The sequence below is a fragment of the Ochotona princeps genome, chromosome 14 (genome assembly GCF_030435755.1).
Source record: "Ochotona princeps isolate mOchPri1 chromosome 14, mOchPri1.hap1, whole genome shotgun sequence".
Lineage (NCBI taxonomy): Eukaryota > Metazoa > Chordata > Mammalia > Lagomorpha > Ochotonidae > Ochotona > Ochotona princeps.
In genome coordinates this window covers 3,219,504-3,246,896 of record NC_080845.1, presented here as the reverse complement: position 1 = coordinate 3,246,896, position 27,393 = coordinate 3,219,504, and the positions used below count along the sequence as shown (strand labels likewise).

At 55.3% G+C, this 27,393-nt stretch overlaps 1 protein-coding gene across 1 annotated transcript in view; it reads left to right on the top strand.

Annotated features, from left to right (window-relative positions):
* FUBP3 (far upstream element binding protein 3) overlaps nucleotides 1-20,929 on the top strand; it is a 39,932-nt gene extending 19,003 nt beyond the window's left edge. Inside the window, exons 3-19 of the mRNA XM_058672308.1 lie at nucleotides 2,963-2,996; nucleotides 4,891-4,940; nucleotides 5,289-5,360; nucleotides 6,547-6,604; nucleotides 8,433-8,595; nucleotides 9,881-9,979; nucleotides 11,712-11,816; nucleotides 12,656-12,758; nucleotides 13,352-13,452; nucleotides 14,445-14,586; nucleotides 17,017-17,177; nucleotides 17,827-17,900; nucleotides 18,021-18,101; nucleotides 18,193-18,269; nucleotides 19,824-19,895; nucleotides 20,301-20,428; nucleotides 20,688-20,929. Of these exons, the coding sequence (XP_058528291.1) occupies nucleotides 2,963-2,996; nucleotides 4,891-4,940; nucleotides 5,289-5,360; nucleotides 6,547-6,604; nucleotides 8,433-8,595; nucleotides 9,881-9,979; nucleotides 11,712-11,816; nucleotides 12,656-12,758; nucleotides 13,352-13,452; nucleotides 14,445-14,586; nucleotides 17,017-17,177; nucleotides 17,827-17,900; nucleotides 18,021-18,101; nucleotides 18,193-18,269; nucleotides 19,824-19,895; nucleotides 20,301-20,428; nucleotides 20,688-20,696 (1,529 nt within the window). The 3' untranslated portion in view covers nucleotides 20,697-20,929. The remainder of the gene's footprint in view (nucleotides 1-2,962; nucleotides 2,997-4,890; nucleotides 4,941-5,288; nucleotides 5,361-6,546; nucleotides 6,605-8,432; nucleotides 8,596-9,880; nucleotides 9,980-11,711; nucleotides 11,817-12,655; nucleotides 12,759-13,351; nucleotides 13,453-14,444; nucleotides 14,587-17,016; nucleotides 17,178-17,826; nucleotides 17,901-18,020; nucleotides 18,102-18,192; nucleotides 18,270-19,823; nucleotides 19,896-20,300; nucleotides 20,429-20,687) is intronic.
* The last annotated feature ends 6,464 nt before the right edge of the window (nucleotides 20,930-27,393 follow it).

Sequence of the window (27,393 nt, the reverse complement as noted above, 5' to 3'; positions counted from 1 at the left end):
CATGCTCTGCCAGTGTGGGAGTCCGTGTGGCCCCTGTGACACATGCTGTGCCAGTGTGGGGGTCCGTGTGGCCACTTTGACACATGCTCTGCCAGTGTGGGGGTCCGTGTGGCCCCTGTGACACATGCTCTGCCAGTGTGGGAGTCCGTGTGGCCCCTGTGGCACATGCTCTGCCAGTGTGGGAGTCCGTGTGGCCCCTGTGACACATGCTGTGCCAGTGTGGGGGTCTGTGTGACCCCTGTGACACATGCTGTGCCAGTGTGGGGGTCCGTGTGGCCGCTGTGACACATGCTCTGCCAGTGTGGGAGTCCGTGTGGCCCCTGTGACACATGCTGTGCCAGTGTGGGGGTCCGTGTGGCCACTTTGACACATGCTCTGCCAGTGTGGGGGTCCGTGTGGCCCCTGTGACACATGCTCTGCCAGTGTGGGGGTCCGTGTGGCCCCTGTGACACATGCTCTGCCAGTGTGGGGGTCCGTGTGGCCGCTGTGACACATGCTTTGCCAGTGTTCTTGTGACGTGCACAGGCTGTTGAACAGCTTTTGAACCACCCCCTGGGCCGGTTCTCGGGGCCTCCCCGGAGGTTCTGTGTGGAGCTGCGTCCCTTCTTTCTCTCTGGCCTTTCTGACATAGACACCAGTACCTGAAGAGCATCAGCATTTTTTACTTTATTTTATAAGTTTTCTGAAAACTTTTTTTTTAAAGATTTATTTATTTTTATTGCAAAGTCAGATATACAGAGAGAGGAGGAGAGACGGAGAGGAAAATCTTCCGTCCGATGATTCACTCCCCAAGTGAGCCGCAACGGGCTGGTGCTGCACCGATCTGAAGCCGGGAACCAGGAACCTCTTCCGGGTCTCCCACGCGGGTGCAGTGTCCCAAAGCATTGGGCCGTCCTCGACTGCTTTCCCAGGCCACAAGCTGGGAGCTGGATGGGAAGTGGAGCTGCCGGGATTAGAACCGGTGACCATATGGGATCCCGGCACGTTCAAGGCGAGGACTTTAGCTGCTAGGCCACACCGCCGGGCCCAAAAACTTTTTTTCAGATGGAAAAAATACTTGGATGCAGTAGTTCACTGCAGCGTAACTGCACAGGCTGAAGCAGGAGTCTGATGTGCACATTTGTCCCCTGCATGACTGTCAGGGACCCGAAGACATCAGCATCGTGCTGCCTCCCGGGGTGAACATTCCAGAAGCCAAGGCAGGACTGGAGTGTGGAATATGACTGCCCCAAGTAGCCGCTTGGCCATTGTGCCAAGTCTTTGCCCCTTTTGATGTCCCTGGCCTGGGAGCACAGTGGACCAGCCAGGAATCACGGCCCGGCCTGCTTGTGTCCGTGTGTGTTTCACAGTAGTTTGGTTCCTCAGCCTTGAGTGGGAGCAGCCACCCACACTCGGGTGACCACTCCACTCCCCCTGGCTTCCACTGTGGGCAGTCCTGTCTAGAACCATCCAGGGCGACCAGCTTGGCACTGACATTCCTGTCATGAGCTGCTGAAACCCAACTAAGAGTTGGGTCCACTATTCAGAGTGGACATGCAGGAGTAAAAACTTAGAGTCGATAAAAACCACTCTCTTCTCCCTGAGAGAAGTGGACTGATAGGATGTGGTGTCAATACTTTGGCTGTAGAGCATTATTTTGCTATTGATCCAGAAGAAATAATACTTACTGACTCAGTGGCTTCATTTACTTTGACTTTTTGCTAGTGTTATTCCTGAGCCGTTTCCCTTAAAATATCCTGCTCTGGTTTTTCTCCCTCTCGCTTTCTGACAAGCTACTGTCGATCAGAGGGAGATGGGTGAAGCCCGAACAGAACAAACAGTCGAAACTGTGGCTCTGCCCAGAAGCTGGTGGGATTGAGCCTTTGCCGGTCATTGCTGGTCTGCCCTTAGGATACGCCGCGCTAAGGATGTGTCTCTGAGTGTGCTTTGTAGTATCTCGCAGGGTCACTCAGTTCTTTGCAGTACAGTTCGAATGTAAACTTGTCCATCTGCCTAGTGTGTTGAGCAGCCGCATCACAGGAAACACTCATCACCAGCTCCACGAGGGCAGACCGGCACAGAGCCCCGCTCCACGAGGGCAGACCAGCACAGAGCCCAGCTCCCCTGCGCGGGTGGGGAGCTGAGTCCCTGGGGCCAGCACAGTGGTGTAGTAGGCTGAGCGTATACCTCTGGTTCCAGCATCCTGTATGGGCACCAGTTAGCCCAAGTCCTGGGGCCCTTGCACTCAAGAGAGGACCAGGAAGAAGATCCTGGCTCCTGGCTTTGGATCAGCTCACAATAACAAAACAAATCTTTAAGACACAGAGAGAGAGAGAGAGAGAGAGAGAGAGAGACTGGCCCTGTTGTCTGTGAAATGGGCTTGAGAGAGGCAATTGCTCTTTCTCTGCCACACCCGGACTGCTGGTGTGCAATGTGACAAGGCCAGAGCCTACCCCAGAGAAGCTACTGTGTGGGGCACAGGGTGGGGGAGGGGGTCTCCCTGGCCTTGGCAGCGGAACATATGTGCATGTTCTTAATGACCACAGCTGCCGCTGAGGCCTGGACAATGCTGCCGAGGGGAGTGGGTCTCCTCATTTGTGCCTGGGGTGGGGGGAGGAGGCGCGCTCGACTCACTGTGTCTTCACCTTAAGTTTGAATCCCAAGCAGGAGGGAGGTAAGATGTTGGAGGGATTTAGGTGAGCAGGATTTCCTCCCAGGCCTCTCAGCGTGTGGACACATGGATCAATTTCTTATCCTGCGTCCAGCTGGACACTGGGTTAGAGCCTGTGTTGATCAAGACGTCCCCTCCTGTTTCATATCACGTAACGCATTCATTTCAGCCACTGAGCCTCAATTACTGTTTGCTTTCTTTCTGCAAATCCGCACCCCCCCGCCCCTGGAATGGTAAGAACTTATGTAAGGATGAAGTTAGTTTATCCGTGCTAATGCTTTGATTTTTCTTTTCTTTTTCTCTTTGCCACAGTGGGTAACCAGTTAGGGGCCCTGGTACATCAAAGGTAAGCGGTGGGCTATGTTTTATTATTTATTGATCATTTCTAATTGTTTATTGATCCACCATCTGTACTGGAGTGTTAGAAAGTCAGAGGTTGGGAGTGTGGAAAACCACAGGCTAGATTGCTTGCAGACGCCAGGCTTCTGCTGGCCCTTTTGGAGTCCAGGGGAGCCCAGAGGAGATGCTGGTGCAGGCCTTTGAAGACAGGTGGGCTGGCCACAGCCTGAACACGGCCAGAGTGCTTCAGGCTGCTGGTGGCGATTTCAGTTTAGAAGGAAGGGATGCAGACATCTGGCCCCCCAGTCTTAGGGTTTCTCAGTGGTTTATGAATCTTTACTTAGCTTCTTCAATCGCGAAGAGATGTTCTGAGGGCAAGGTGTTGTTGGGGCCGGGGTGGGAGATGGACCATGGTCCTCTGAGTTCTGTGAGAGGTGATTTTCTGCCTCTGTTTCCCCTCCCGGCCTCCTTGTCATGTTGAGGGTTAATAATTTCCCCAGGTCTCAGACCAATCTGGGAGGTGGGAGGTTTGCAGTCCCAAAGTGCTCCATGAAAAAGGGAAGAGTGACTTGGATGGTGCAGGCAGCCCCTCCCGCTCGCCACCAGGCTGCCGGTGGCAGCCCTGGCCCAGAGTGTGGGCATGGGTTTTCTCCCAGCTCTTGCTCGGTTTGTTTAGTTACTAAATGAAGATCATGTGAAGGAACTTGTTTCCGGTTTCTGCTGCTGCTGAAAGTTGTTCCTGGTAGGCCCCAGTTGCTGCGGCTTTCCAGAGGTCTGGGCTGTGAGAACGGGCAGGCTACAACCTGGCCTCGCAAACAGGGCCCCTCCTGCAGCCTGCCTTCCTCACTGAGTCAGCTGACTGCCCGAGCTTGATGGCAGTCGTGTGGCGGTGGTGTGTCCTTCTCAAGTAAAATTTTCCAACAGTAGACAGCCACGCAACACAGGATGTGAGAATTCGCCTGCAGGTGTGTGTCCAGAACTGCTGTCTCCGCTGGCAGAGTTGGGAGGAGCCTCTGGGCCGGTGGCTGTCACACACTGGGGGCTGGTGACGGTGGGCTGAGCTCCCCTGTCCTGTGCCTGGGAGGCCAGGAATTGCCTGATATGGTGTGAACCCGTGTATCCTGAGAGAGACAGTCCCTCTCGTCTGTAGTGCTAGGGGTGTGCCACCAGCCTACCCCCTCCCCTGTGCAAAGGAGATGGTGACAGGTACTGCCTAGCCACGCGTGCTCCCTGCAGTGCCCTGGAAACCTGTGCGCTCTTCAGTCCTTGCTGTGGCGGAAGGATAGTTAAAGAGGCTGGCTTTTTTTTTTCCTAAACTACTTGCATTTAGCTTCCTCCTGAGGTAAATGTTTAGATTTAATTGGATCTTGTCCACAATACACTGTATGGCAAATTGAAGGGTTTGTTTGAGCGAGGCAGTGATGCACGCGGCAGCATTACCCAGCAGCGCCCTGCAGGCGCCCCGAGCGGCACTAGCAAGGCCTCTCTCTCTTGGGTCCTGAGGGCCGCTGGGCATCTGGCCCTAGAAGACAGAGAGGCCAGGAGTCACAGTAGTAAGATTGGGAACCCAGGCGTGAGGGTGGGCAGGGGCTGGGACTGAAGCGTGGTCGTCCCCCATGTGCAAGGGAGAGGACCCACGGGTGAGCAAACACTGAAGCTGAGTGGCCGTGTGAAGAAAGGGCAGTCATTCAAGGAGTCAGTGGGCCAGTGAGAGACGGGCGGGGCTCGGCTCTGCTCAGGGAGCGGGTGACCAGAGAGGCCCTGCCTCCGCAGGCGCACGGGCAGCTTCTGGCCAGATGGGCAGGGCTTCTTGTAGGCTTTTATCCTGCAGCATTGCCAGGATGGGAGGGTTGGGGAATCTCGTGTTCTATAATTTTTCCAAAAATGTTCTCTGTTTTTAGGGCAGTAGTAACAGAAGAATTCAAAGTGCCTGATAAAATGGTAGGATTTAGTAAGTATCCACCTCTTCTGCTCTTCCCCTCGATCTGGTCCTTTCTGTTTTTATCTCGTGTGGAGGCATCACCTGTGGCAGAATGCTTTTCCCCTGCGTTCTCTGCAGCCCCGACATGCTGCAGTCCCTCTCTGGACACAGGGAGCCCTCCCTTCTCCCAGAAGGCGCTGTGCCTGTCTGCTGCACTTAACAGCAGCCACTGCCGCTGTGGTGCTCAGAGGCTCGAGCTGGGCCAGCTTGACTCGTGGTACTGAGCCAAGTGTAAATGTTTGCTGAGTTAATGAAGCCAGGCGTGCATGGTTCCATGGGGGCAGAAGGCCGAGTCTGACTCTTTTCGCTCTGTTGCAGTTATCGGCAGGGGAGGTGAGCAGATCTCACGGATTCAGGCCGAGTCTGGGTGCAAAATTCAGATTGCTTCAGGTAAGGAGTTCCTTATTTCACAGGTCTCAGTTTGGTAGAAATCCGTATTTTGTAAGACTCCCGGTTTCCATCCTTGGCTTGTGGCTTAGAGGGCGTGGGTAAGTAGATGCGGCTGGGGTTGCCCTTGCATTTCTGGGCGTGTACTCCCAGGTCAGCTCCAGGAAGACAAGAGCAGGAGCCGGTGCAGTCACGGGCCCTGCCTGGCTCCCGGGACAGACCCTCCGTCCTGCGGTCCAGCTTCCCGGCACCTGCCACCCTAGGGCCTGTGTTTTCTGCACCAGAATGCTACACTAGACAATGGGGCCTGCAGGAGGCCGGTGGCTTTGGGTCACTCCAGGGACCGCACAACAGCTCCCTGGCGGACACGATCCCATTCCTCTGTGGAGAGAGGGCATCCAGGGGCCTGGCGGAGCTAGTCCGTGTGGAGCACAGTTTGGAGCCTCTCCCAGCGGGCTCTGTGTTAACAGGGCTAAGGGGAGAGACCAGCCAAGGGACAGTTTGTGAATCATCTCACCACAGGCTGACCTCTTTGTGTTGTGGCGGAAGAGGCCTGCGGGATGTTGGACTAGAGCTTCCTTGTCATTTCAGAGATGCTGAAGGCAGCATCTCGGGGCAGGAGCTCCTGGCACCCGTTAACCTCTCTGGTGTTTTTAAGGAAGGGCTTCAAGAAACAGGGTTTTTAGGGACACAGTAAAGCATCTTGTGTGTTGGAAAGTAAGGGTTTGGTGGTTTTTGTTTTTCTTTTTTTGTTGTTGTTTTTGGTTTTTTTTGTTTGTTTGTTTTTTCCCCTTGTCAAGTGGCCCAGAACCAGTGCCACATGCTTGTCACACGTCTCTTGGGGTGTTCATACCATCACTGGGTGTCACTGGGTGATAATCCAAAATTCCTTCCTAGTGCACCTCAAGCTGTTTGCAGACAGATAACCATTCAGGTGGTTTACAAATGGAAAACTTGGGAGTTCTGACAGGACAAAACCACTCAGCAGCTGCTGGCTGAGGATGGAGCAGAAATGCAGCCGCAGCAAAGGAGACGAGCCAGGGCCGACTGAGCGGCTCTGCTTCCTGGCCCTGCCTCTGCCCGGTGCTCCGTCCAGGCACTGGCGTCCGAGGGACAGTCTGTGCAGAGGCGGAGGTGCTTGTCTCCTGATGCCCACCAACACACTGCATCTTCTTGGTTCTTCTTATAGAGAGCTCTGGGATTCCAGAGAGGCCCTGTGTACTTACCGGAACCCCAGAAAGTATTGAGTAAGTTTGTTTTATTTACTTTTTCCTTTCACTCTTCCTCTTGCTTCCCCAAGTGGGGAGAGGTGGAAAGGCAGAGCTGTCACTCCACACTGGTTCTGTGTTGCAGTCTGGCCACACAGAGCAGACGTTTCTAGAAGGAAAGACATAGTGGGGGGTGCCAGGCCAAGGAGTTTTTGTGACTTTAAATGTAGAGGATCTGTCTTTACCCAAACCCTACAGAGCGTCTCACAGCTGTCATAACATCTGTTCCTGTAAACCAGGGTCTTTAGGAGCACGTGTACACCCCGAGTACTCTAATCACCTGCTTCTTGTTAACACCTCCTTTGCCTGTCGCGCGGGGAGCCCCTCAGTCTGGGACCTTGTGCAATGCCTGGGTGGGTCTTTATGAGCCAAGGGGAACCTCCCTTCATGGCCTGGTTCCGTTCAGAAGGGCTATATGGACCAGCCAGAGGGGCACTGGCCACAGCAGTCTGCAGGCAGTGTTGCTTGCACCCTGCTGTCTGAGTACAGAGCCGTGTGCCAGACGCAGGCCTCATAATTGCAAGGCACTCCTAGGAAACATGCTTTCTTTGCTCCTTTCTTGGTCTTAGGGCACAGGATGCTAAGTGTGTGTCCGGCTCAACAGACTGGGCTGCTGTGTTGTCTCCACGTGTCAGGGAGCCTCACGGAGGTGAGGTCTGGCTTGTTGTGAGTGCTGAGCCGGAGCAGGCGCCAGGTGCACGTTGTCACGGGGCCGGTGCAGGTCCCGCTTGAATCAAGGCGTTCCCTCCCACCGCAGGTGGATGCAGTACACATGCAGACATCAAAGCGCTGTAGTGGAGAGTGCCTGTACACAGAGGCGCAGGACACACCAGGCAGCATCTCTCCTGCTGTTCCATTCTTCTGCTCTTCTAACCATTCCTGCTTTGTGTCTGTCCAAGGAGCCCAAGGCATGGGGTGATAGTTCGAGGGTGAAACAGTATCATTTTCTTCAGGGCACAGTACAGCCAGCCTGTCGAGCAGCTGCATTCTTTTCTGTGAGAGGTGGTGGTGATTTAAAGAATGAACAGTGCAGATCAGAGCCAGGGAAGATTCTGGTGCAGAAAAGGGCAGCGGGCCCAGCAGATGACACGGGCATGTGGGGCTTGCTTCACCGCCTCGCCCTTTCCTTCCGCTGCCCCCAAATCAACCAGCATAAATGGCTTGGCCTGTGGTGTGTAGGGTCCCAACCCGGCTCATGTAACGGCCCTCAGCGGGCAGGGCCCTATGAGTGTACAGCCACAGCGGGCACTGCCTCCCCGTCCCACATGTCCACACCCAAGTGGGGACTCGTAGCCTCACATCAGGGCAAAGCAGCCGTGGGCCGCCGAGAAGAGATTTGGGGTTTGCCAGTTGAGTCGATGAATACTAACCTGTGCTTTCCTTCTCCGCATCCTTCTCGCGCTGTCTCCTCTCACCTCACCAGCCAGTGCTGAGCTGCATTCTGTGAAGGGCGGGGTGAGGAGGGGACAGCTCTGGAGACAGACCTACATGGGGGAGTGAGAGGTGGGCTTGGCCGGCAAACAGGAATTCCGTGAGCTGGTGGAGCCCGGAGCAGGAGTGGGGCTGTGCCTGGCAGTAACAGCCCGTCGGGGTTCCAGGTTGGGACATGCCATCGCGTCTGTGCATTGCTTTTTAAGTTCCAGCCCCACCGCGTGGCAGGTGGCACAAGGCCCCGTGGGTTGTAGGGACAGGAGCTGGAGCTGGATGGAGGGCAGCCTTGGCTCCGGGTCCCTTGCTGCTGTTTCCCTCTCTGGCCACCTGGGAGCATCTCCGTAATGCTGGCTCTCCGGTTCTTCTCCCTCCCAAGACAAGCCAAGCGGCTCCTGGGGCAGATCGTGGATCGCTGTCGGAATGGCCCTGGCTTTCATAATGACGTAGACAGCAACAGCACCGTCCAGGAGATCCTCATCCCTGCCTCAAAAGTGGGCCTGGTCATCGGCAAAGGAGGCGAGACCATCAAGCAGCTGCAGGTAGGGGAGGGCTGTAGGACGCTGCCCGCAGGTTCAAGCCTGTAGCCTTGCTCCACCTGACAGGCATGTCCTGAATGTTGCAAGGATGAGGACGCCAGGTACTGTGGCAGGTGGCTTGGGTAGAAGGGATGTCCAGGGGAAGGGCCCTGGTGCAGCACTGTCCTGCGTGAGCTTGGCCACTTCCTGCAGGATCCCAGTCCTTACCGGTAAAAGAAACAGAGCATACACTGTTGTCATGGAGTTGAAATAGCCCGGCGGCTTTGGCTTTTATTTGAGAGGAGCTCTGTGAGCATTTCATGCTGTTGGTACCAGAATCCCTTCTCTGAGGCACTTGGCACCAGTTGCACACTGTTACCCAGTTCACATTACCATGGATGACCGTGAGAGCGATCACACTACCTTGTTAGAGCAGGGCTAGAAATGAGGGAAATGCAGTTCATCCTGCTGCCGGGTTGGTTAGAGCAGACTGAGTTCTGAGCATGGGGACCTTCCTGGGTGCAGGCAGAGTTCTGGCCTGTCCTTCATTCTGTGTCCTGACCCAGGCCGGAGAGTGAGCCAAGTGTAGAATCCACTACAGGATCTCCCAGCTTAGGCCCGGGGTCCCAGGAGTCCAGTTCAGACGCATCTCTGGTAACCCTGGAACCTCAGGCAGCCCAGCTGCTTGCAGAGTTCACTGATCTGTGGAGCAGGAAGCAGGGAGCCCCTCCCTCGGATCTGTGCAGGGGGCGCTCATCAGCCGTGTTAGAGCCCACAAAGGACAGGCCATAGATCCATGTGTCCTAGAGACCAGAAAAGGAGGACAGGTCAGGCTGACTTGGGGAGTCGTTTTCCGTGTGGTGTGTGGATGGTGTCTGCTCTGACCTGTAGGTCTGCATTCCCAGAAGCCAAGTCTATGGTCTGGGTCAGAAGGCCATGTCTTGCCCCAGGCCAGGCATGGGCCTGTCAGGGACAGAACCCAAGCCATTCTGCTTTGCTTTGAGAGTGAGCGAGTGAGCACCCTTCCTCTGGTTCACTCCCGAGATGTCCACAGTGGCCAGGGCAGGACCAAGCTGAGGCAGGAGCTCAGCCCAGGCCCTCCTCCTGCTGGAGCCATTATCTGCTGCCTCGCAGGGAGGAAGCTGGGATCTGGGACAGAACCAGAACCTGAACCCTGGAACTCCAGTGCGGGTTCCAGACGACCCACATGCATCAGCACCAAGCCCAGCACATGCCCCGTGCTGCTGCCTGCTCAGGGACCTCCTTCCTCGTGCCACTGAGGGTGCTGCTGCTGTGTGTTCCCCAACAGGAGCGGACTGGTGTGAAAATGGTCATGATCCAGGATGGCCCGCTGCCCACAGGGGCAGACAAGCCTCTTCGCATCACTGGAGACCCCTTTAAAGTTCAGGTAGGAAAGGGACTGGGTTACGGGGCCTTCAGTCACTGAAGGAACTCTAAAATGGGTGTTCCTTTTAGGGTAGGCTGTTTTCCTAAGCCAGTTTTGGTGACAAACGTGATTTAAATCCATTCAAGTTAGGTGAACATGCAGTCCTAGTTTATGCTCATCAGGTTTCAGGCACTCAGGAGAGACGCAGCATCTAGGACACAGCCACAGGAAGTTTGCCTCAGTGTAGAGCATTTGCAGGTGCCACTTGTCAGAGGCAATTAGATTTGCCAGCCTGTGGTCAGCTCAGATGCATGCCAGTGAGCTTCCATTTGCTGTTCTGTCAGCAGCCCTGCAGCCGGTGCTGGTGGAGGGCACAGGACCCTGCAGCAGCCACCCCTTGGGTCAGCAGGGGAGGAAACCCTTTCATTGACATGGGCTGTGGGCGCCAGGGCACCTGTTCCCAGGAAACCTCAGGTACTAGTCTTCCTGCCACTCCACCAGCTTGCCAGCTCCAGGCCAGTGCAGCTTCTGAGCCCGCTGCCATCCAGAGCCTACCCCCCAGTTCTTCTCCCTACCTCCCTGCTAGCCCTGTCAACACAAGATACTGACTGGAGAAGAGCAGTGGGCGCCGGCGCGGTGAACCAGTGATGCTCACTTCCCTGCTTCAGCCAGGGGGCTCCCAGGTGCCTTCCCCACCAAGCTTCCAGGGTTAAGCATAAGCAGGTTGGCCTCTGTAGAGCTGAGATGGCCTGGCCCTTCCTCGCCTTGCCATCCAGTAGAAGCCGCAGGCTCCCCTGCTGCTGCTGATGGGCCTGGAGCTGCTGGAGAGCTGTGCAAGCCCGAGCGCCTGTCGCCCAGCCACCAGTACTCCCTCCCGCCCAACCCTCACCTTCGGCTTCATAAACTTGAATGTTGCATTTACATTTTGGAGGGAAGAAGCCAAAAAGTAGCTCATTATTGTCTCATAAAATGTAGGAAAATAGTTACAACTTAAGGGTTTTAGGATGGATAATCTACATTACTTACCTGCAAGAAGCCCCTCTGTTGAGGATAAATTCTTTTTCTCTGTACTTCTTTACCTTTTGTGAGTGGGTGCAGGAGCGTGGTTGTCCACTCCTGCGTCCATCAGCACGTCTCCTAAGAACATTCACAGTATTTCTGTGACTCCACCTCCCAGCAGATCCCACAGGGGCTCTGGGCCTGTCACACATGTTCTTTCGGGGCTAGCTTTAGGTCTCCACTCCCACATCACTTTGGCTATTAGGTACAAGAGCACAGGACCTGGGGCAATGGGCCTGGGGTGGCCTCCGCGCCAAGCCTGTGCTCACGGGAGAGGATGGTTGGATCTGCCCGGGATTCAGGCACATGCATGAGGTAGTCCAACAGGTAGTTGAGATATTTTAGCTGAGATATGAGCATTCTGAGTGCTGAGGCAATTCTGTCCCCTCCTGGATGGCTGTGGAAGGTGAAGCCATGGTGGAGGGAGGCATCTGGAGCTCAGACGGCTGTCCCGGTGGAAAGGGCTGGCCCCAAGAAAGCCCTTAGGGCCTGGGAACCCACTGCCACCACCCGCAGGGGCACTGGCCCGCTGCGCCTCAGGAGAGGTCATCTGAGCAGTGCCCAGGGCCTGCTGTGGAGTTACTGCTGCCGCGTGTGGGCCGCAGCTGGGAGAGTGTGATCTGGAAGTTTCACCAGGTGTCCTCTTTCTTTGGCACAGCCCTCCTATAATGCCTTTTGTTTTGTGTTTACGCAGCAAGCTAGAGAAATGGTACTAGAGATCATCCGAGAAAAAGACCAAGCCGATTTCCGAGCTGTCCGCGGTGATTTCAGCTCACGGATAGGCAGCAGTAGCATAGAGGTATGCTTGTGTTACAGGCTGCTAAGCAGGCCGGGCTCTTGTGTGTAGTCCTGAGCAAATGGCCTACCTGGAGTCCTGTCTGCAAAACATGATGAGTACCCCTGCCTGAGGCAGGACAGGACATGGGGAGTCTTTCTCTGACTCATCTGGGGTGTCTGTTTCAAGGTTAGCCTGGGGGCCAGGTTTTCATGGTGATCTGTGTTGTGACATAAACGGGACTGGAATCTGCTCTCAGGATATAATGCTGATTGGCCCAGAGCCTGGTTGGGGCTTGCCAGCTGTGCCAAGTGCCTGAACCACATGTGGGGTTTGGGAGTCCACGTGGCTCTAAGGCTTATTCTTGACTTCAACTTTATCCAATCTCAGCCTTCCTGATTACACTGGATGATCAAGCTTATGTGGGCATCAAGGCTGGCACTGTGCCACAGCAGCCCTTCAGGCCACTGTCTGTGATTCCAGCATCCCATGAGAGCTGGGTCAGGTCGTGGTGACGCTGCTTTCACTGCAGCTCCCTGCCAGTGCCCCTGGCATAGCAGCAGATGGTGGAGATAAGCAGCGTTGAGGGTTCCCGACTAGCCTGGCACAGCAGCCATCTGGGCAGTGAACCAGCAAATGGAAGGTCGCCAGCACTGTCTTGCAAATCAAATAAATAGACCTTGGATTGGCTCACAACAAAAATGCAACATCAGCACTGTTGTTCCTAAGGGGAAGAAATATGCTTTATTACATCATTTTGGAGATGCACTGTAATGAAAACCACCTTGTCTGTCTTAAAAATCCAGCCTGGGGTCCCAGGTGGGATTTGTGATGCGCTCTGATGGGATTGTGTCTGTGCCAAGGTGTCCGTGCCAAGGTTTGCCGTCGGGATCGTGATAGGAAGAAACGGGGAGACGATCAAGAAGATCCAGAACGATGCTGGTGTGAGGATCCAGTTTAAACCAGGTTGGCCGTGACAGGTCTCAGACACCACAACCCCTGCCCCATGGGGATGAAATCCGCTGACGACTTTCCTGAGCCGTGTCCAGGTGTCTTCCCCAGCCTCTGCTGCTTGGGGTCCATCCAAGCCTGTGAAAACGGAGGGCAGACAGCATTTCCAGTTGCTCGTGCACCCAGCACTCACGGCTTTTTTTCCTTTAAAAAAAATACATCTTCTGTTAGTTGTCTTTCATATCATTAGAGACAAGTTAAAAATCAGCGGAAAAAGGACATTTTACAATAAATTTTATAAATTTTCCTCTTGTGTAAATTCTCTATACTGTATTTTCCTCGTTTTTTTGAAGACAGGAAAGCACTCTGTGAGCTGAGTTCTGGACAGTCTGAGCGTAGCTAGACCCCGCTCAGCTTCTCCAGCTTGTCAGGGTCCTGTAACGATGCTTCTAAAGCTGGGGTCTTCCGAAGAAGCCAGGCGCGTATGGGCCTGTCCGTGTCGGCCCTGTGGGCGCCGCTGCAGGTCTTGGCTGAGCACGAGCCCACTCGTGTCCTCCTGACCTCCAGCCTTGTCCTAATCCGTCCTCCCGTCCTGCCCGCTCCCGCAGACGATGGCATCAGCCCCGAGCGGGCGGCACAGGTGATGGGCCCTCCGGATCGGTGTCAGCACGCTGCCCATGTCATCGGCGAGCTGATTCTCACAGCGCAGGTGGGTCTGGTGCTGTGCATTGCACAGAGAACAAGGCCCAGGGCCAGCAGGACTCAGCCACAAGGGCGGTGGCCAGTGACCTCTTGCCTCTACCCACTGCCTCCCTTCATGGTGGTTTCTCTGCCAGTTTGATGCCCGAGTTCAGATTTGCCTTACATTGCCCCATTTCAAACAAAATATTGAATGTTCCACTTTGCCGAATGAGATGTCTTCATGGCACCTCCTTGTCCCCCAGCATTTCCTTTGAACCACTTAGGGTCCTCCTGCCCTGCTCTGAGAAGCACGCTGACCTATGGTAGGTGGGCATACCTCCCAGACATAGTGAATTGAAGGAGAGCAGCGTTCAGGGCAGCGGTCAGTGCTGGTGGCCCATGATCTAGAACAGGCCTGCAAAACTCTTGGCCTGCTTTTCTCAGCAGAACTGAGAAAAGTGTACCAGGAAGTGGTGCCTGAGAGCCATCTGGGCTTACCTGCGAAGACTGCACGTCTGTGGCTCCCATGCCAGAGTGGCTGGGATAGAGTCCCAGGAGGATCCAGGGTTGGCCAGGGTTGGCCAGGGTTGGCCAGGCTTAAAGAACAGCCGCTGAGTGATCTCTGTCTCTGTGAGAGTTCACAGGTGAAGAGCTGTTGAGGCTGGACCCAGAGGCTGGCCCTGAGTTCAGGATGTGCCACCTGGCCTGCCAGGGACACACAGCCTCAGTGGCCGTGGCTTCTGGCCCTGGGATTACAGCGAAAGGAGGAACAGTTATTGGGCTCTGCTTTGGTTTTGCTGCTGACTGCCTGTTTTAGTGAGAGTAGCTGTGCTGTTGGTGTGAACACACACATTTACTTGCACACATCCTCCTTGGGTACACCTGTGATCTGCATGAGAGTTGAACAAGCATGTGGCAGTGATTGTACGCTGTCGCCTGAGCCCTCCACAGCAGGGTGCCAGGCGGTGCTGGTAGCAGTGGCAGGAGGTGCTCACCGGGCCTTGCTTCCTTCCTTCCCAGGAGAGAGATGGCTTCGGAGGCCTGGCGGTGGCCAGGGGAAGAGGCCGCGGCCGCGTGGACTGGAGCGTGGGGACTCCGGGCAGCATCCAGGAGATAACATACACCGTGCCAGCCGATAAATGTGGCCTCGTCATAGGCAAAGGTAGGAGTGGTTGCGGGGGCCTCAGCCCCTCCCCCTCTTTCCCAGAGGGAACCCCAGTCATGCTCACCGGTACCCCACTAGCACCAAGCACATCTGCGACCTGGGTTTGCTCCACTCTCCCAGTTCCCTTGCTCTGGTACGTGGTTGTCCCGCCACAGCCAGGGAAGCTGGCCTCTGTCCTCTGGGGATGTGTGGGGCATGCATAGAGGACGTGGGGTAAGCCCTGAAGTGAGTGGCCCCTGCAGCCCCTTCCTGCCCTGCCAGTAGAGAGCGCTGCAGGGCACTCCCACCAGAGCTGGCCCCTGGGCACCCTCAGGTCTCATGGCCTATGGAGGAAACAGCCGTCTGCTCCCCAGTTTCTCAAGTTTCTTTATCACCAGGTGTCTCAGTGCTTGAGGGATACTCAGATTTCAGGGAACATGATTTGGGGGTATCTGCCAGAGACAGGAAGTGGCCACAGCTTGACCTCAGGTGTGCCCCTCCCTGCTGGAGAACCCGGTGCCAGGTGCCTGCATGCTTGTTGGAGCAGGTGGACCGATGGGGGGAACGGCAAGACAGAGTTGGCTTGCTGTTTTTGCTGGTGGCCCCTGGGAGCTGCTCGGCACCACGGCAGACCACATACCCTGAGCTGCTCTGCACTGCCCTGGGTCCCCCTGGCTTCTAAAAGCCATTTTGCCCACCAGACAACTGCTGCAGAGCAGCCCACACAAGCACAGTGTGTCCTGAGTGGAACCCACAGAGCTGTGGCAACTGACCCCGTGGTCCTGGGCTCAAGGAGTGGCCTCGGGAGCCCAGTGACAGGGAGGCGGACACAGGGAAGACCTCACTGCACTCCCGCACTCACCCGTGGCTGGGGGTGGAAGCTTTGTTTTTCTCAGTAAAGGCTTATGGACGAGGGAGAGGCAGCCAGCCACACGCAGTCCAGCCAGTCTCCCTGCGCTGCCTCCCCGGGCCCCTGCTGGATTTCCATGATAAACACAGTAACATTGACAGATAGTGTGGCCAGGCCTGCTCTTGTCAGCCCGGCCTTTTAGCGGATTTGATTAATTGCTTTACGATTTCACGTCTAGCTGGGGGCTGCTGGTGGGCCGCCTCTGCCCGCCGTCAGGTGGAAGAATGAACAGGCTGCTGAATGGGTCTGTAGGCAGCCACCGTGTGCCAAGCTGGTGACCTCATTTTGAAGGAAGATGAACTTAAATTAACTCCTTCCAGCCCCATGTGGTTTTGTGGTGCCTCCTCGCCTCATTGGCGTGCTCCCCGTGCTGGTGGGGATGCGGTGTCTTCCTCCAGCTGCAGACCAGGGGCCTCTGCAAGGGGCTGGTCGTGCCTGTGGCACTGACCTCCATGGCTCCGTTGCTGTGTTGCTGCCCACTTGTCATGGGGCAGAGACAGCGAAACCCACAGCCTCGCAGTACCAGACTGGAGAGGGATGGCAGCAAGCAGGGGATAAGGACGAGGCCTGAGGCGTCCCCAAGACACCTGTGGAGGGTGTACCAGCTCTTCCTGGGATGTAAAATCTCCCTGGACTGAGCCTGCATGCCAGTCTGGCTTGCCCTGCCCGGAGCCACAGCCAGGTGCTCCAAGGCCCCAGTGTCCTTCCAGAGTGCAACTTCAAGACCGGGAAGGGGAGGTGGGTTCTGGGAGGGACAGTCCCGTGCAGACGCTTGACTCGGCTTCTGACCAGTTGGCGCTCCAGGCCACCAGGCAGCGGTTCAGTGAGAACAGTTTTTTCTGGTTTTGCAGAACCCTGTGTTCTAAGTTGTCTGCTTTCTACTATCTGCCCAACCCCACACACACAGTGAGCACAGCAGACCTGTAACTTCTGTGAAATTTCAAGAAGAATCACATCATTGTTACTGCCGCAAGCTTTTGTTACGCAGATTTCATTAAGAGACTGGGACCTGGGTTTTTCCAAGTCCAACAAGATTTCTGTTACCCACTTAACCCAGGCTACTGTGACCCCCCAGCCTTGGGCAATCTCTGTCTGGCCCCATCCTGCCCCCTCCTCCATGGGAGGCAGGGACCCCAGAGGGCTGAGCCTACTCCGGCCTTGGGGCTGGTGGCTGTGCGTTTGGCCTGTGCAGAGAGCAGCACCGTGACCCCTGCCCTGGCTGAAGGCCTCCATTGTGCCCCAAGGGGCCCTGGCCTTGCCGAAATGCAGGCACTGTCACCTGTGGCCTCTGAGGGCTGAGCCCCAGCAGCCCATGAAAATTGAGGGCCTGCCTAAGTGGGGACACATGGCTGCCATGTGGCACCTGGACACCGGCCTGGCTCTGAACAATGTGGACTGTGCTCACATGGCAGAATGCCCTGGTTCCAATGAGACCCGTCCAGATAGTACAGCGCCAGGGACCCGCCTGGCCCTCGGGTCTGCCTTCTCACTGTAAGTGGACCTCGCCCCTTACAGCCCCTCTCTGGTGCCACCTCCAGGGGGTGAGAACATCAAAAGCATCAACCAGCAGTCAGGGGCGCACGTGGAGCTTCAGCGGAACCCCCCTCCCAACACGGACCCGGCCCTGAGGGTCTTCACCATCCGGGGTGTGCCCCAGCAGATCGAAGTGGCCAGACATCTCATCGATGAGAAAGTGGGCGTACGTACAGGGCCCCTCCCCACCCCCTTGGATGCTCAGAGCACCTGCTCTCCCCCAACCCTCTGCTTCCTGTGCCTGCTGGTGCTCATGTCGCGGAAGGGTCACACACATCACCCGCCCTGTCACGCTATGGTGACGCACAGGCAGAAGACCCAGGGAGTAGCAGGCCCTGACCCCCTCCCACACAGGCTTAGATGAGCAGGGGCAGATCCTCCCCACACTGCCCTGCCTGCTGGCACCGCCCTGGCAGCGCAGCCCGCCGGCAGTGCTCACTGACTCTGGCTTTAGTTTCAGGCGCCTCAAAGCAGATAAAGAAAGGGAATGTTGATGGAGGACAGATTGGCCAAGCTCACCTCAAGGGGGACGTAGAATGGCAGAGAGCCTTGGGCCAGCCTGAGTTGACGGGAGAGTCAAGCAGGTTGGTCCCTTGCCCCAGCGTGGCGCGCCAGGGCAGTGGTGGCGTCAGTGACGCCTCTGCAGACACCCCCCTCCCCGCCCCATGGGAAGGAAGGCTAGTGTGAGTGCCAGGGCCTCTTGCCCCACTCGCCTTCAGCTCCCCGGAAGCTGGTGTCAACCTGGGGTGGACCTGGGCATCAGGCAGAGGGGTGTGCACCCGGCAGCAGTTAGAGCCCCCTCTGTGCCCACACAGGGTACCGGTCTCGGGGCACCCGGAGCCTTTGGACAGAGCCCCTTCGGCCAGCCACCAGCCGCGCCCCACCAAAAGTGAGTCCCTCACACCTGCCTGGAGGGGCCAGGCCTCACTGTTTTAGTTGTGTGCCCCGGGTGGAGGGGGTCCTGCAGGAGCCCCAGCCCTGACTCGGAGCCGCTCTTTGTCTCTTGCAGCACCTTTCCTCCCCGGGGCTCGGGCTGCCTCCCCGGCATCGCTGCTAAAGTCAACGGGAACCCCCACAGTGCCCCGGTGAGGTAGGTGAGCTGGGCTCCTCCTCTTGGCAGGCCGGAGGAGGAACAGGGGACGTGTCCCACCCTGGAACAAGTGGCTCTTTGTCGTCCACAGCGGTCCTCCAGCCTTCCTGACCCAGGGCTGGGGCAGCACTTACCAGGCGTGGCAGCAGCCAGCACAGCAGCTCCCAGGTAAGTGCCAGGGAAGAGGGCAGTGCGCAGGTCTCCCACCCCCAGGCTGGGGCCCCGCCTTGCCACTCCCTGATGGCTGGGCTCCCACCTTCCTACCTCCAAACGGCTGTACCCTCTGTCCCCAGCATCTTCTTAGAACAACATTCTTGCTGCCCCTAAACTCTGAAAAAGCAGAGTCGGGTCTGATAAGTGATACTGCTAGGAAAACCAGGCCAAGCCTTGTGCTGCTCCCTGGCCTGCACAAGCTCCTGGGAGTGCTGGGGGCCTCTGTGCTGTGGTAGTGGGATGCAAGCTCGTGGATTTGCCCTGCAGTCCCCCCAGGACCACGGAGCAGGCCCTGCTCAGGGGTGGCAGCCCCCTTGCCTGCCAGGCTCCTCCCATGCCCCCTACACTGACCAGCAGAAGCAGCGCTGTGTGGGCTCAGGCCCAGGCTGTCCTTCTCTGGGCTCTACCTGGTCATCTGTGGAGGGCAGGACTGGGCTCCGACCACATCTTGTGTCCCCCAGATCTTCTCAGCATTCCGGCCACATGCCAGGCCCAAGCTGCCCTGTGTGCCCCCTTTCGGCTTCCCCAGCCCCCCTGACTCCTAACCATGCCCAGGCCAGTGGTGGGGCCTGGGCCACCATTCTGAGGGCACTCAATGAGGATCGAGCTGAAAAGTTCCCCAGTTGAGGCTGGGGGCCGTGGTCTGCTGTGGGCAGGCTTGGCCAAGGCCCGGGCACTACACTGAGTGCAAGATGCCATACCCGCCTTTCCTATAGCATTGAGCATTGCTTTGCATAGTCAGGAGTTTGTGGGCTCCCTGTGGGGTTTGCCTGGTGACATCTCACAAGGGAGCCAAGTCGGGGCCAGGGGTTTGTACACATTCCTTGCCCCGGTGAGAGGAAGCAAAACCCATCTTCTCCCCCGTGGGATTCAATCCTCCTCACTCCTTCCTGGCCTCCAGCATGTGTGAGCGACCCTTCTCCCCGACACGAGCAGAGCCAGTGTTGGCTGAAAGCTGTATGGAGTAGCACCTGCTGACTGCTGGAGTTGAGCTAACGGGAGAGGCAGAGGAGGGGTCCCAACTTGCTACTATGCTCGGAGCTGTCAGTGTCACCTCCACTCTGGGCAGGACACTACTGCAGTATCTGCTCCTCAGCCCGGGTCCTTGTGCTGGCCGAGCACCCACTCCTGCCGCCACCACACACACACACGTGCACCACTGCCCACAGCTGCAGAGGGCTCAGGACGCAGCTGCTCTGGCCATCACCTCGACTGCACTGTGTGTGGTCACCTGCATGTTCCAGAGGTGCAGCACCCTGCTGTGGAGCAAAGGCCAGGGAAGGCCCTCCGGCCACTCGAAGGCCAGTGCACAGTGCCTGGAACAGCACTGCCTAGTGCCCAGGGCTCCCTGCTCGCCTGCAGCCATGTCTGTTTCTGAGGAGAGCCACGTTGGTCACACCAGCCTCGCACTGGCCGCAGGAGTTGGAAGGCGGGCAGGGAGAAGGACGTAGTCATGGCCAGGCCAGGAGGAGGCTGGGAAGGCCTGACTGCTTTGTGCTCTTCACACAGGCCAGCAGAGCCAGCCGCCGAGCAGCCAGCCCGACTACAGCAAGGCCTGGGAGGAGTATTACAAAAAGCAGAGTGAGTGCCTGCCCGTGACTGTGGGGCTGGTGACCAGCTGCAGCCTTCCTGCGAGTGGAGCGCTTCCCTGCAGGGCTTGGCTGGCTCCACGCAGGCAGAGGAATCAGAGCGGGTGCCTGGGACCAGCGCGGTGCCAGGAATTTTCATCTGGCCAGACCCGTTTCCTGGCCTTTTGGGGCTGAGCCGGGACCGGCCCGCGGGTTTCATCCAAGCAAGGCCTCGATTGTCCTCTCCCTGCGGTGCGGTCAGCACTGGGAGCCAAAGGGCCAGGCGGGTAGCTGAGGCGAACTTCCTGCAGCACACGGAAGGCCCCACAGCCCGGGTGGGGGTCCCCACAACGGGAGGTGGTGTCTGGGCTCTGGGTGTGGGACCCTTCTGTCCGGTAACCTCTGCTTTATCACTCAGGTCACGCCACTAGCAGCGCCCCACAGGCCAGCTCCCCGCCGGACTACACACTGGCCTGGGCCGAGTATTACCGGCAGCAGGTGGCCTTCTATGGGCAGACGCTAGGGCAGGCCCAGGCCCACAGCCAGGTCTGTAGCCGCCGCCTCCCTGGCTGCCCCTCTTCTGTGGAGTGGGGATGCGCAGGATGTGGGAGGGCATGCAGGCCCTGGCCGTGCTGGGGGGTGGAGTGTCCTGTCCAGCCTGAGGCTGTCCCCACTGGGCCTCCTGCCTGTCAGGTCCCTCGGGAAAGCATGGTTGTGTGGGTGGGGAAGCAGGACACCCTCCCGCGGGGAGCCGGGGGGCCTGGAGCCCACAGAGCCTGCCTCACTGGCTCTCTTCCTCCCCCAGGAGCAGTAGGAGCCGCTCTGGCCTGCCACTGGCACGCCCACCCGCTCGGAATCAGTGTGAGACCTGCTGCTTGCAGAGGTTTCCGATTTACACACCTTTTCCTGAAGAACCTTGGTTTTGTTCTGTGAAACACTATATTTAGATTAACAGACTTTTTCTAAAAATTGAGGAAATTAGTTACTAAACATTGCTGATACTCTGTCTCATATTTCAAAGCGTGCTGGGGTGCCTCAGGACGCAGTGCCTGGGGCGTGCCATTGCAGCCCACTGTTCTGTATTCTGGTTTGCTTGGTTTTTCTCCATGTCTTTTTAATTGCAGTTTTGTGTTTTAGGGGTTTTTGTTTGTTTGTTTGTTTCTTTTTTTTTTTCCGTTGCAACAGAAAGTGGCTTGGAAGTCTTAGGTGGTATGTAACAAATTCTTTTTAAAATTTTTTAAACAGTATTTAAATATTCTTAAATGTGTAAATTCAGTCAATGTTTTACTTCTAATTTCTTGTATTTTGGCTGTCTGGTTTTATTGCATTTTTTAAGAGCTGAATTATTATGTATTGTAATTAATTATGTGAATTCTGAATTGAGACAGATAATTGTATTGCTGTCCAATGGGGACTGGGAGGGGCATTTTATAGGATTTTTATAATTTCTAGAGTTCTAAAGGGGTAATATAAAAATGCGTTCATGTGTTTAGCATACTTTTTTTTTTCATGTTGCCATTACTGGTTGCAATTGTGTATCTAAGACCTCCAAGCTTGTTTGAAAAACAAAACAAAAAGCCTTTCTCTATTCTCTCAGAAATATAAATACTGTTATTTTTAATATTAAAAAAGAAATTCAATATAACTTTTAACAAACACTGTGGAACATTAAACCGTATAAAATGTAGTAACTATTTTTTAATTCCAACGTGGTTTTTTTTGCTCTTTTCTTTGAAATATTTTCTTAATATTTGTCAGATTAACTAGATGAATAAATAAATCTAGTATTAACCGCAGTATGAATTAAATAATTTTGATTTAATAAAAGGGATATGATTTCTGATGTTTACTTTAGTGTATCTTGTACAGATAACATGTATTTTTAAAGGAAAAAAGAACGGAATTGAACCTATTTTTTCTGGCATTTTTAATTGACCTGAGGGAACATTCCGTTTAAAATGTACTAAAGTGACCATGTCTGGGTTTTTCTCCTTATTTTCCTTGTAATGCTTGAAATGTCTAACTATTGAAAAAAGGCAGTTGGGACAATGTTATATGCATGTTGTTTTAAAAGTGTTCTTTTTATTTGACTGACAGTTCATTTTACTCTATATAATAAAATTCCTGCAAGATGCCTTTGGTCTCTGTGTCCCATTGCTTGATTTTGCCTACTGCCCCGACACAGGGAAGGAAAGTTCTGGCAGCCCTCACCACTCCCTTGCCTCTGCCCAACTCCTAGGCACATGTGCCAGGTACCCACGCGCCTTGCCCCCACCTGGCTCCGAAATGTGCATGGCACAGGTGCCCACTGGTCTTGTTCCTGTGTGCATATCCCAGTTGCCCACTGTCCTTGCCCTCGCCCAATTCCAACGCACATGGCCTGGGTGCCTGCTCTCCTTACCCCCACTTGGCTCTGAGGTACACGTGGCTCAGGTGCCAGCTCACTTCATTAAGCCTCTGTGGAAAGTTGTTCTGCAACCCTCTCCCATGGCCTCAGCATCCCAGCGACCTGACACCACAGCAGGTTGCAGAATAGAGCTGGAAGAGTCTCTGGAGGGAGCACAGCCAGACTGGCTATGTATCAGCACCCTCTCCCTGCACCCCTGCCCTGGCCCTAGCATGCTTGCTGCCACCACCTGGCACCCAGCCCCCAGGACTCACCTGGGTGTGTGGCGCTCATGGTCTCAACCCTGTGCCCATGGCAGGAACACTGTTGCTGAGAGGTACCAGCCAGGTCATTGCCTTCGTTTTATGGCTTTCATTTGTGAAGTAGGGTATCCCTGTCCACAGGGTGTGGCTTCAGGACACAGTACAGCAGGGTGTGGGGTCACTGCCGTGGATGGGTGTGAAGGGACAAAGATTGCCCCCCATGGGCTCCTCACTGCCCAGCCTGGAGGGCTTTCCCTTTGCCCTAACAGGTGCATGTGTGTGTGAGCAGATCACACTTAGCCCTGCTGGCTGTCCCAGGGACAAGCTCCTTGGTCTGTCCCCTACCCCCTGCAATGAGGTCCCTGAAGGTCCAAAAGGAACAAGGAGTGCCGCCCACTATGGCCGTCACAGGCCTGTTGAGAGCCGGAAGACAGACAGGAGATGGGGCATCTTCAACTACACCTCCAGAGAATCGAGTTTGACGTTGAGAAATTGAACAGTGAAAGCCGCTGGGGGGTGGGGTGGGGGTGAAGCCGAGCGAGTCCTGCGCCGCTGATGGCGGTAATGGGACAGGGAGAAGGCATTATGGGCAAGTCTTCCTTCTAATTCATCTTCCAAGCTCCGTGCCAAAACAGCATTTGGCGTGGTTCACAGGGAGCGATTGTGTGATAATGAACCCTAAGGTGTCCCTTAATTGAAAACTGAGCTTTGCGGTTGGTGCCAAGAGTCATAGATGGCGCAGGCTTGTGGGAGGATGCATTTTCTTAAATGTATCGGTAAGTACAGATTAGCGCTGTCCCCAGTGAAATGCCCATACTATAAATTATGGAAATCTCTCTCTCTCTTTTCTCTGATGCAGTCTTTATTGGGGGAGAGGGAGAGTGCAGTCCAGGAGGCAGGGGGAGGGGAGAAAGTTTGCAAGCATCTGAAATTTGGCCTCATTAACATGGCGCCCACAGAGGATGGTTTTCATCAGCAGTCTGGTGTCCGGCTAAGGCTAAAGTGCTCGGAATGTACCAAGTTCAGCGAGCATGTTCCATTAAGAAAGCTGCGTGGTCATCACTCGAAGGGCAGGCAGCGTGCAGGAAGGTGGGGCAGAGCAGGGCCCACGCAGGCTCTGCCAGCCATCCAACTTCTATGTCTAGGCAGCTCCCAACCCCACTTGACAGCCCTGACTTTCAAAGGGCTGGCTGGGGTTACTCCACCCCCAAGGAGCCAGAGCCAAGAGGGCACAGAGCACCCCAGAGTCAGAGCCTGACTCGCTTGGGATCCGCTGGGGACCAGCTGGGGTGTCTCAGATGGACTGGTGCAAATGGGCCCGTTAGACTCCCGGAGATTAATGGGCAGAAAGTGGCTTGGTGCTTGATTCCATGGGGGATGCCGGCCCGCCCCATGCCTGCACACTGCAAGAGAAGTGAAGGCAGCAAGTGCTCTTGCACTGGCCACAGTGGCCCTCACTGACCTCCGACCCGGGGCCAGCGGGGTGTCCTGGCCCGTGTCTGGCATCTGCATCTTGCAGCTGGGCAGGCCTCTCCCTGCTTGGCAGCAGAGGGCTCAGAGCTGACCCTGACACCTGCCCTGTCTCACAGAAACAGGCAGGGTCAGCTGTGGGCCAAGTTCTGTGCTATTCTTGGTGAGACTTCCAGGCAGAAGGCGACCACCACCCACAGGAAGCTTCTTGGGAAGGCAGTGGAAGATGATCCAACATCGAGGTGCTACACCCAATGCGAGACCCAAGAAAAACTCCTACCTCTGGCTTCAGTCTGACCCCGCTCGGCAATTGCAGACATTTGGGGAATGAAACAGAAGAAGGAAGATCTTACTGTCTCTCCCTTTCTCTGTAACTTTGCCTTTCAAATAAAAATTAAAAAGAAGTCTTAAAAAAAAAAAAAAAGAAAGAAAGAACGACCCCAAACATAGCGTCCTACTGAGTCCTGGGGCTGTTGAGTTGATGGTTTAAAGCTGATGAGTTGACAGTATATAGTAAAAAAGGGTCCGGTGTCCAGCCCAGCCAGGAAGCTCTGAGTGCCTGGGTTTGATTCCCAGCTTCAGCTTCTTGCTAATTCACACCCTGGGAGGCAGTGGCAATGGCTCCAGTGACTGGGTCCCTACACCCATGGCAGACCCAGGTGGAGCTCCTAGCTCAGTCCCATCTGTCATGGGAGTTGGGAGAGCAAACCTACACATGGAAGCTCTGTCTGCGTGTTTGTCTGCCTCTCAAACAAACCTGGAAACATTTTTCAAAATAATGTGTATTAGAAGCACACAGGCAGCTGCTGCTCTTGCAGCCCTGCTGCAGGAACCTGCCCTTGCGTTGGGCTGCTCTGGTTGGGCCCTGCTGATCTGTGTGTGGGAGTTCTGCTTGCATGATGGCAGTGTTGGGGGGTGGGATGCTTAGGGGTGATTAGGTCAGTAATCTGTACTTTGTAAGGCAGAGAGATGGAGCAAGAGAGATACACAGCTCCTCCGTGTTCTGGTTCATTCCCCAACACCCACGACAGCCACAGCGAGGCAAAGTCAAAGCCAAGGGCCCACAACTCCATCCGGGTCTCCGTGCGGACGCACAGGCCCATCTCCCACTGCTTTCTCGGGCACATCAGCAGGGGAGCTGGGATTGGAAGCAAATCCAGGACTCAACTCCAGGCATTCCAAGTAGCAACTAAATCTGTGCCCTCTATTCTATTCTGGATAACTCACACAGTGTCAGCAACAGAAAACAGACTAGCCCTTGGCATGGTAATAAAGGGTTGGCATTCGCAAACGATCCAACACCATGTCCATGACTAACCAGCAGCCACTGTTTCCCCTTCCCTTGGGGCGCAGTGCGCATTCCGTGATAGACATGAGGAAGCAACACTCAACACGTTCCCGCTGTGGACATGGAAGTCACAGAGCCAAAATGGGGAACTCAGGCTGCCTCTATGTGAGGACAGATCAGGCAGGTGCACAAGCCACACCCAGCTCAGTCCCTGTGGGGACAAGCAATTTCATCCCATCTGGGCTAGTAGGAGGCTAGGCGCAGATGTGTGGACACTCAGGCGTGTGTTTGAGCCTCTCCTGTGGGAGGAGCCAAGGTATTCAGCATGCACCAGCTCCCTACCTTTTCCTCCTGTCCTCCCTGCCCCCCGACTTCTGCCAGGTGCAGGATAGCCACCTGCCATGCAGTACCCCAAGAGAGGCCGTAGGCCACAGTGAGGCCGGACTTCTAAGTGTTGCATGACTTTCACCCCACAGCGAGGCCCACAAGCAGCCTCTGTAAGCTAGAACCAACACCAGGCTTGGCACTGACCCCCACAGTCCCAGCTCACAGCTCCCCTGGAGTCACAGCAGTGAAGCCATTGGGAGTGAACAGTCCCCAAAGGGTAGCTCTAGGACTTCACACCCTGCTACACGTGGCAGGTGTGCGGGTGACACTTTGGCCAGAGATTGGGTGGATCAAGTTTGATCGATTTTGGCTGCCAATGACACTGAGGGGCGTCCTATTTGAGCCTCTTCCATCAAAATCTCTAATCTCGGCTTTCCTGAGAAGCGGGTTTCTTGGCCCTTGGCCAGGGACCTTGTCCCTCCGGCTGTCCAGCTGTCTTTCTGTGCCAGCTGTTATGCTGAGCATGGCCATCCTCCCATGAGGTCACCTCTCTACACGCAGGTATTTCTGCAGGACCGCCACCTCTTCAGTCAAGGGGAGAGACAGCCTGGCTCTGCCCCACCTAGGACAGTAGATGAGTTTTGTAGCTTTGCAAGGACCCATCTGTCAGTCTCAATTACCCTCCCTCAAGACTGCATGCCACAGGCCCAGCGCGATGGCGTAGTGGTTAAGGTCCTCGCCTTGCACGCACCGGGATCTCATATTGGCTCCGGTTCTAATCCTGGCGGCCCTGCTTCCCATCCAGCCCCCTGCCTGTGGCCTGGGAAAGCAGTCGAGGACGGCCCAAAGCTTTGGGACCCTGCACCCGCGTGGGAGATCCAGAAGAGGCTCCTGGCTTCGTATTGGCTCAGCTGCAACCGTTGCGGCCGCTTGGGGAGTGAACCAGCAGACGAAAGATCTTCCTCTCTGTCTCTCCTCTCTGTATATCTGCCTTTCCAATAAAAATAAATAAATCTTAAAAAAAAAAAAAAAGACTGCATGCCACACACAGGCATGTTTTCCAAACTGTGATGGGCTGGGGCTCATTTTTTGATTCAAATCACAGTAAAATATATTTGAGCCATTTTCATTGTAACTAAAAAAAAATATTTTTATTGGAAAGGCAGATTTGCAGAGACAGAAAGATCTTCCATCCACTGGTTCACTTCCCAATTGGCCTCAACAGCCTGAGCTGAGCATATCCGAAGTTAGCCAGGAGCTTCTTTTGGGTCTCCCACATGGGTGCAGGGTCCCAAGGCTTTGGAACTTCTTCTACAGCTTTTCCAGGCTACAAGCAAGAGCTGGAAGGGAAGTCGAGCAGCTGGGTCACAAATCGGTATCTACATGGGATCCTCACAGATGCAAGGTGAGGATTTAGCCACTGGGCTATTGCACCGGGGCCCCCTGATTGTCATTTGAACTCATACTCTCTAGTACATTATGAGAACCCTGTCCGTGTTACCGAGCCATTTCTGTCCTTGTGCCAACCTAATGCTGTGTCAACAGTTGGACACTCAGACAAACCCTGCAGTTTTGCTGTCCCTCAGAGTCACCATGGCTACTCTCAACCCCTTGTGGCTCTCCGTAAATTTTCAGATCAGCCTGTCAGCCCCTTGTTTTCCACCAAAAATGCTATCAAGTTCCAGAGTTTAGATTGGGGTCGCATTGAATCAATCGATCAGTTAGGGGAGAATTAACACCCTGATAATACTGAGGTTTCAATCCTTCAACATGGTAT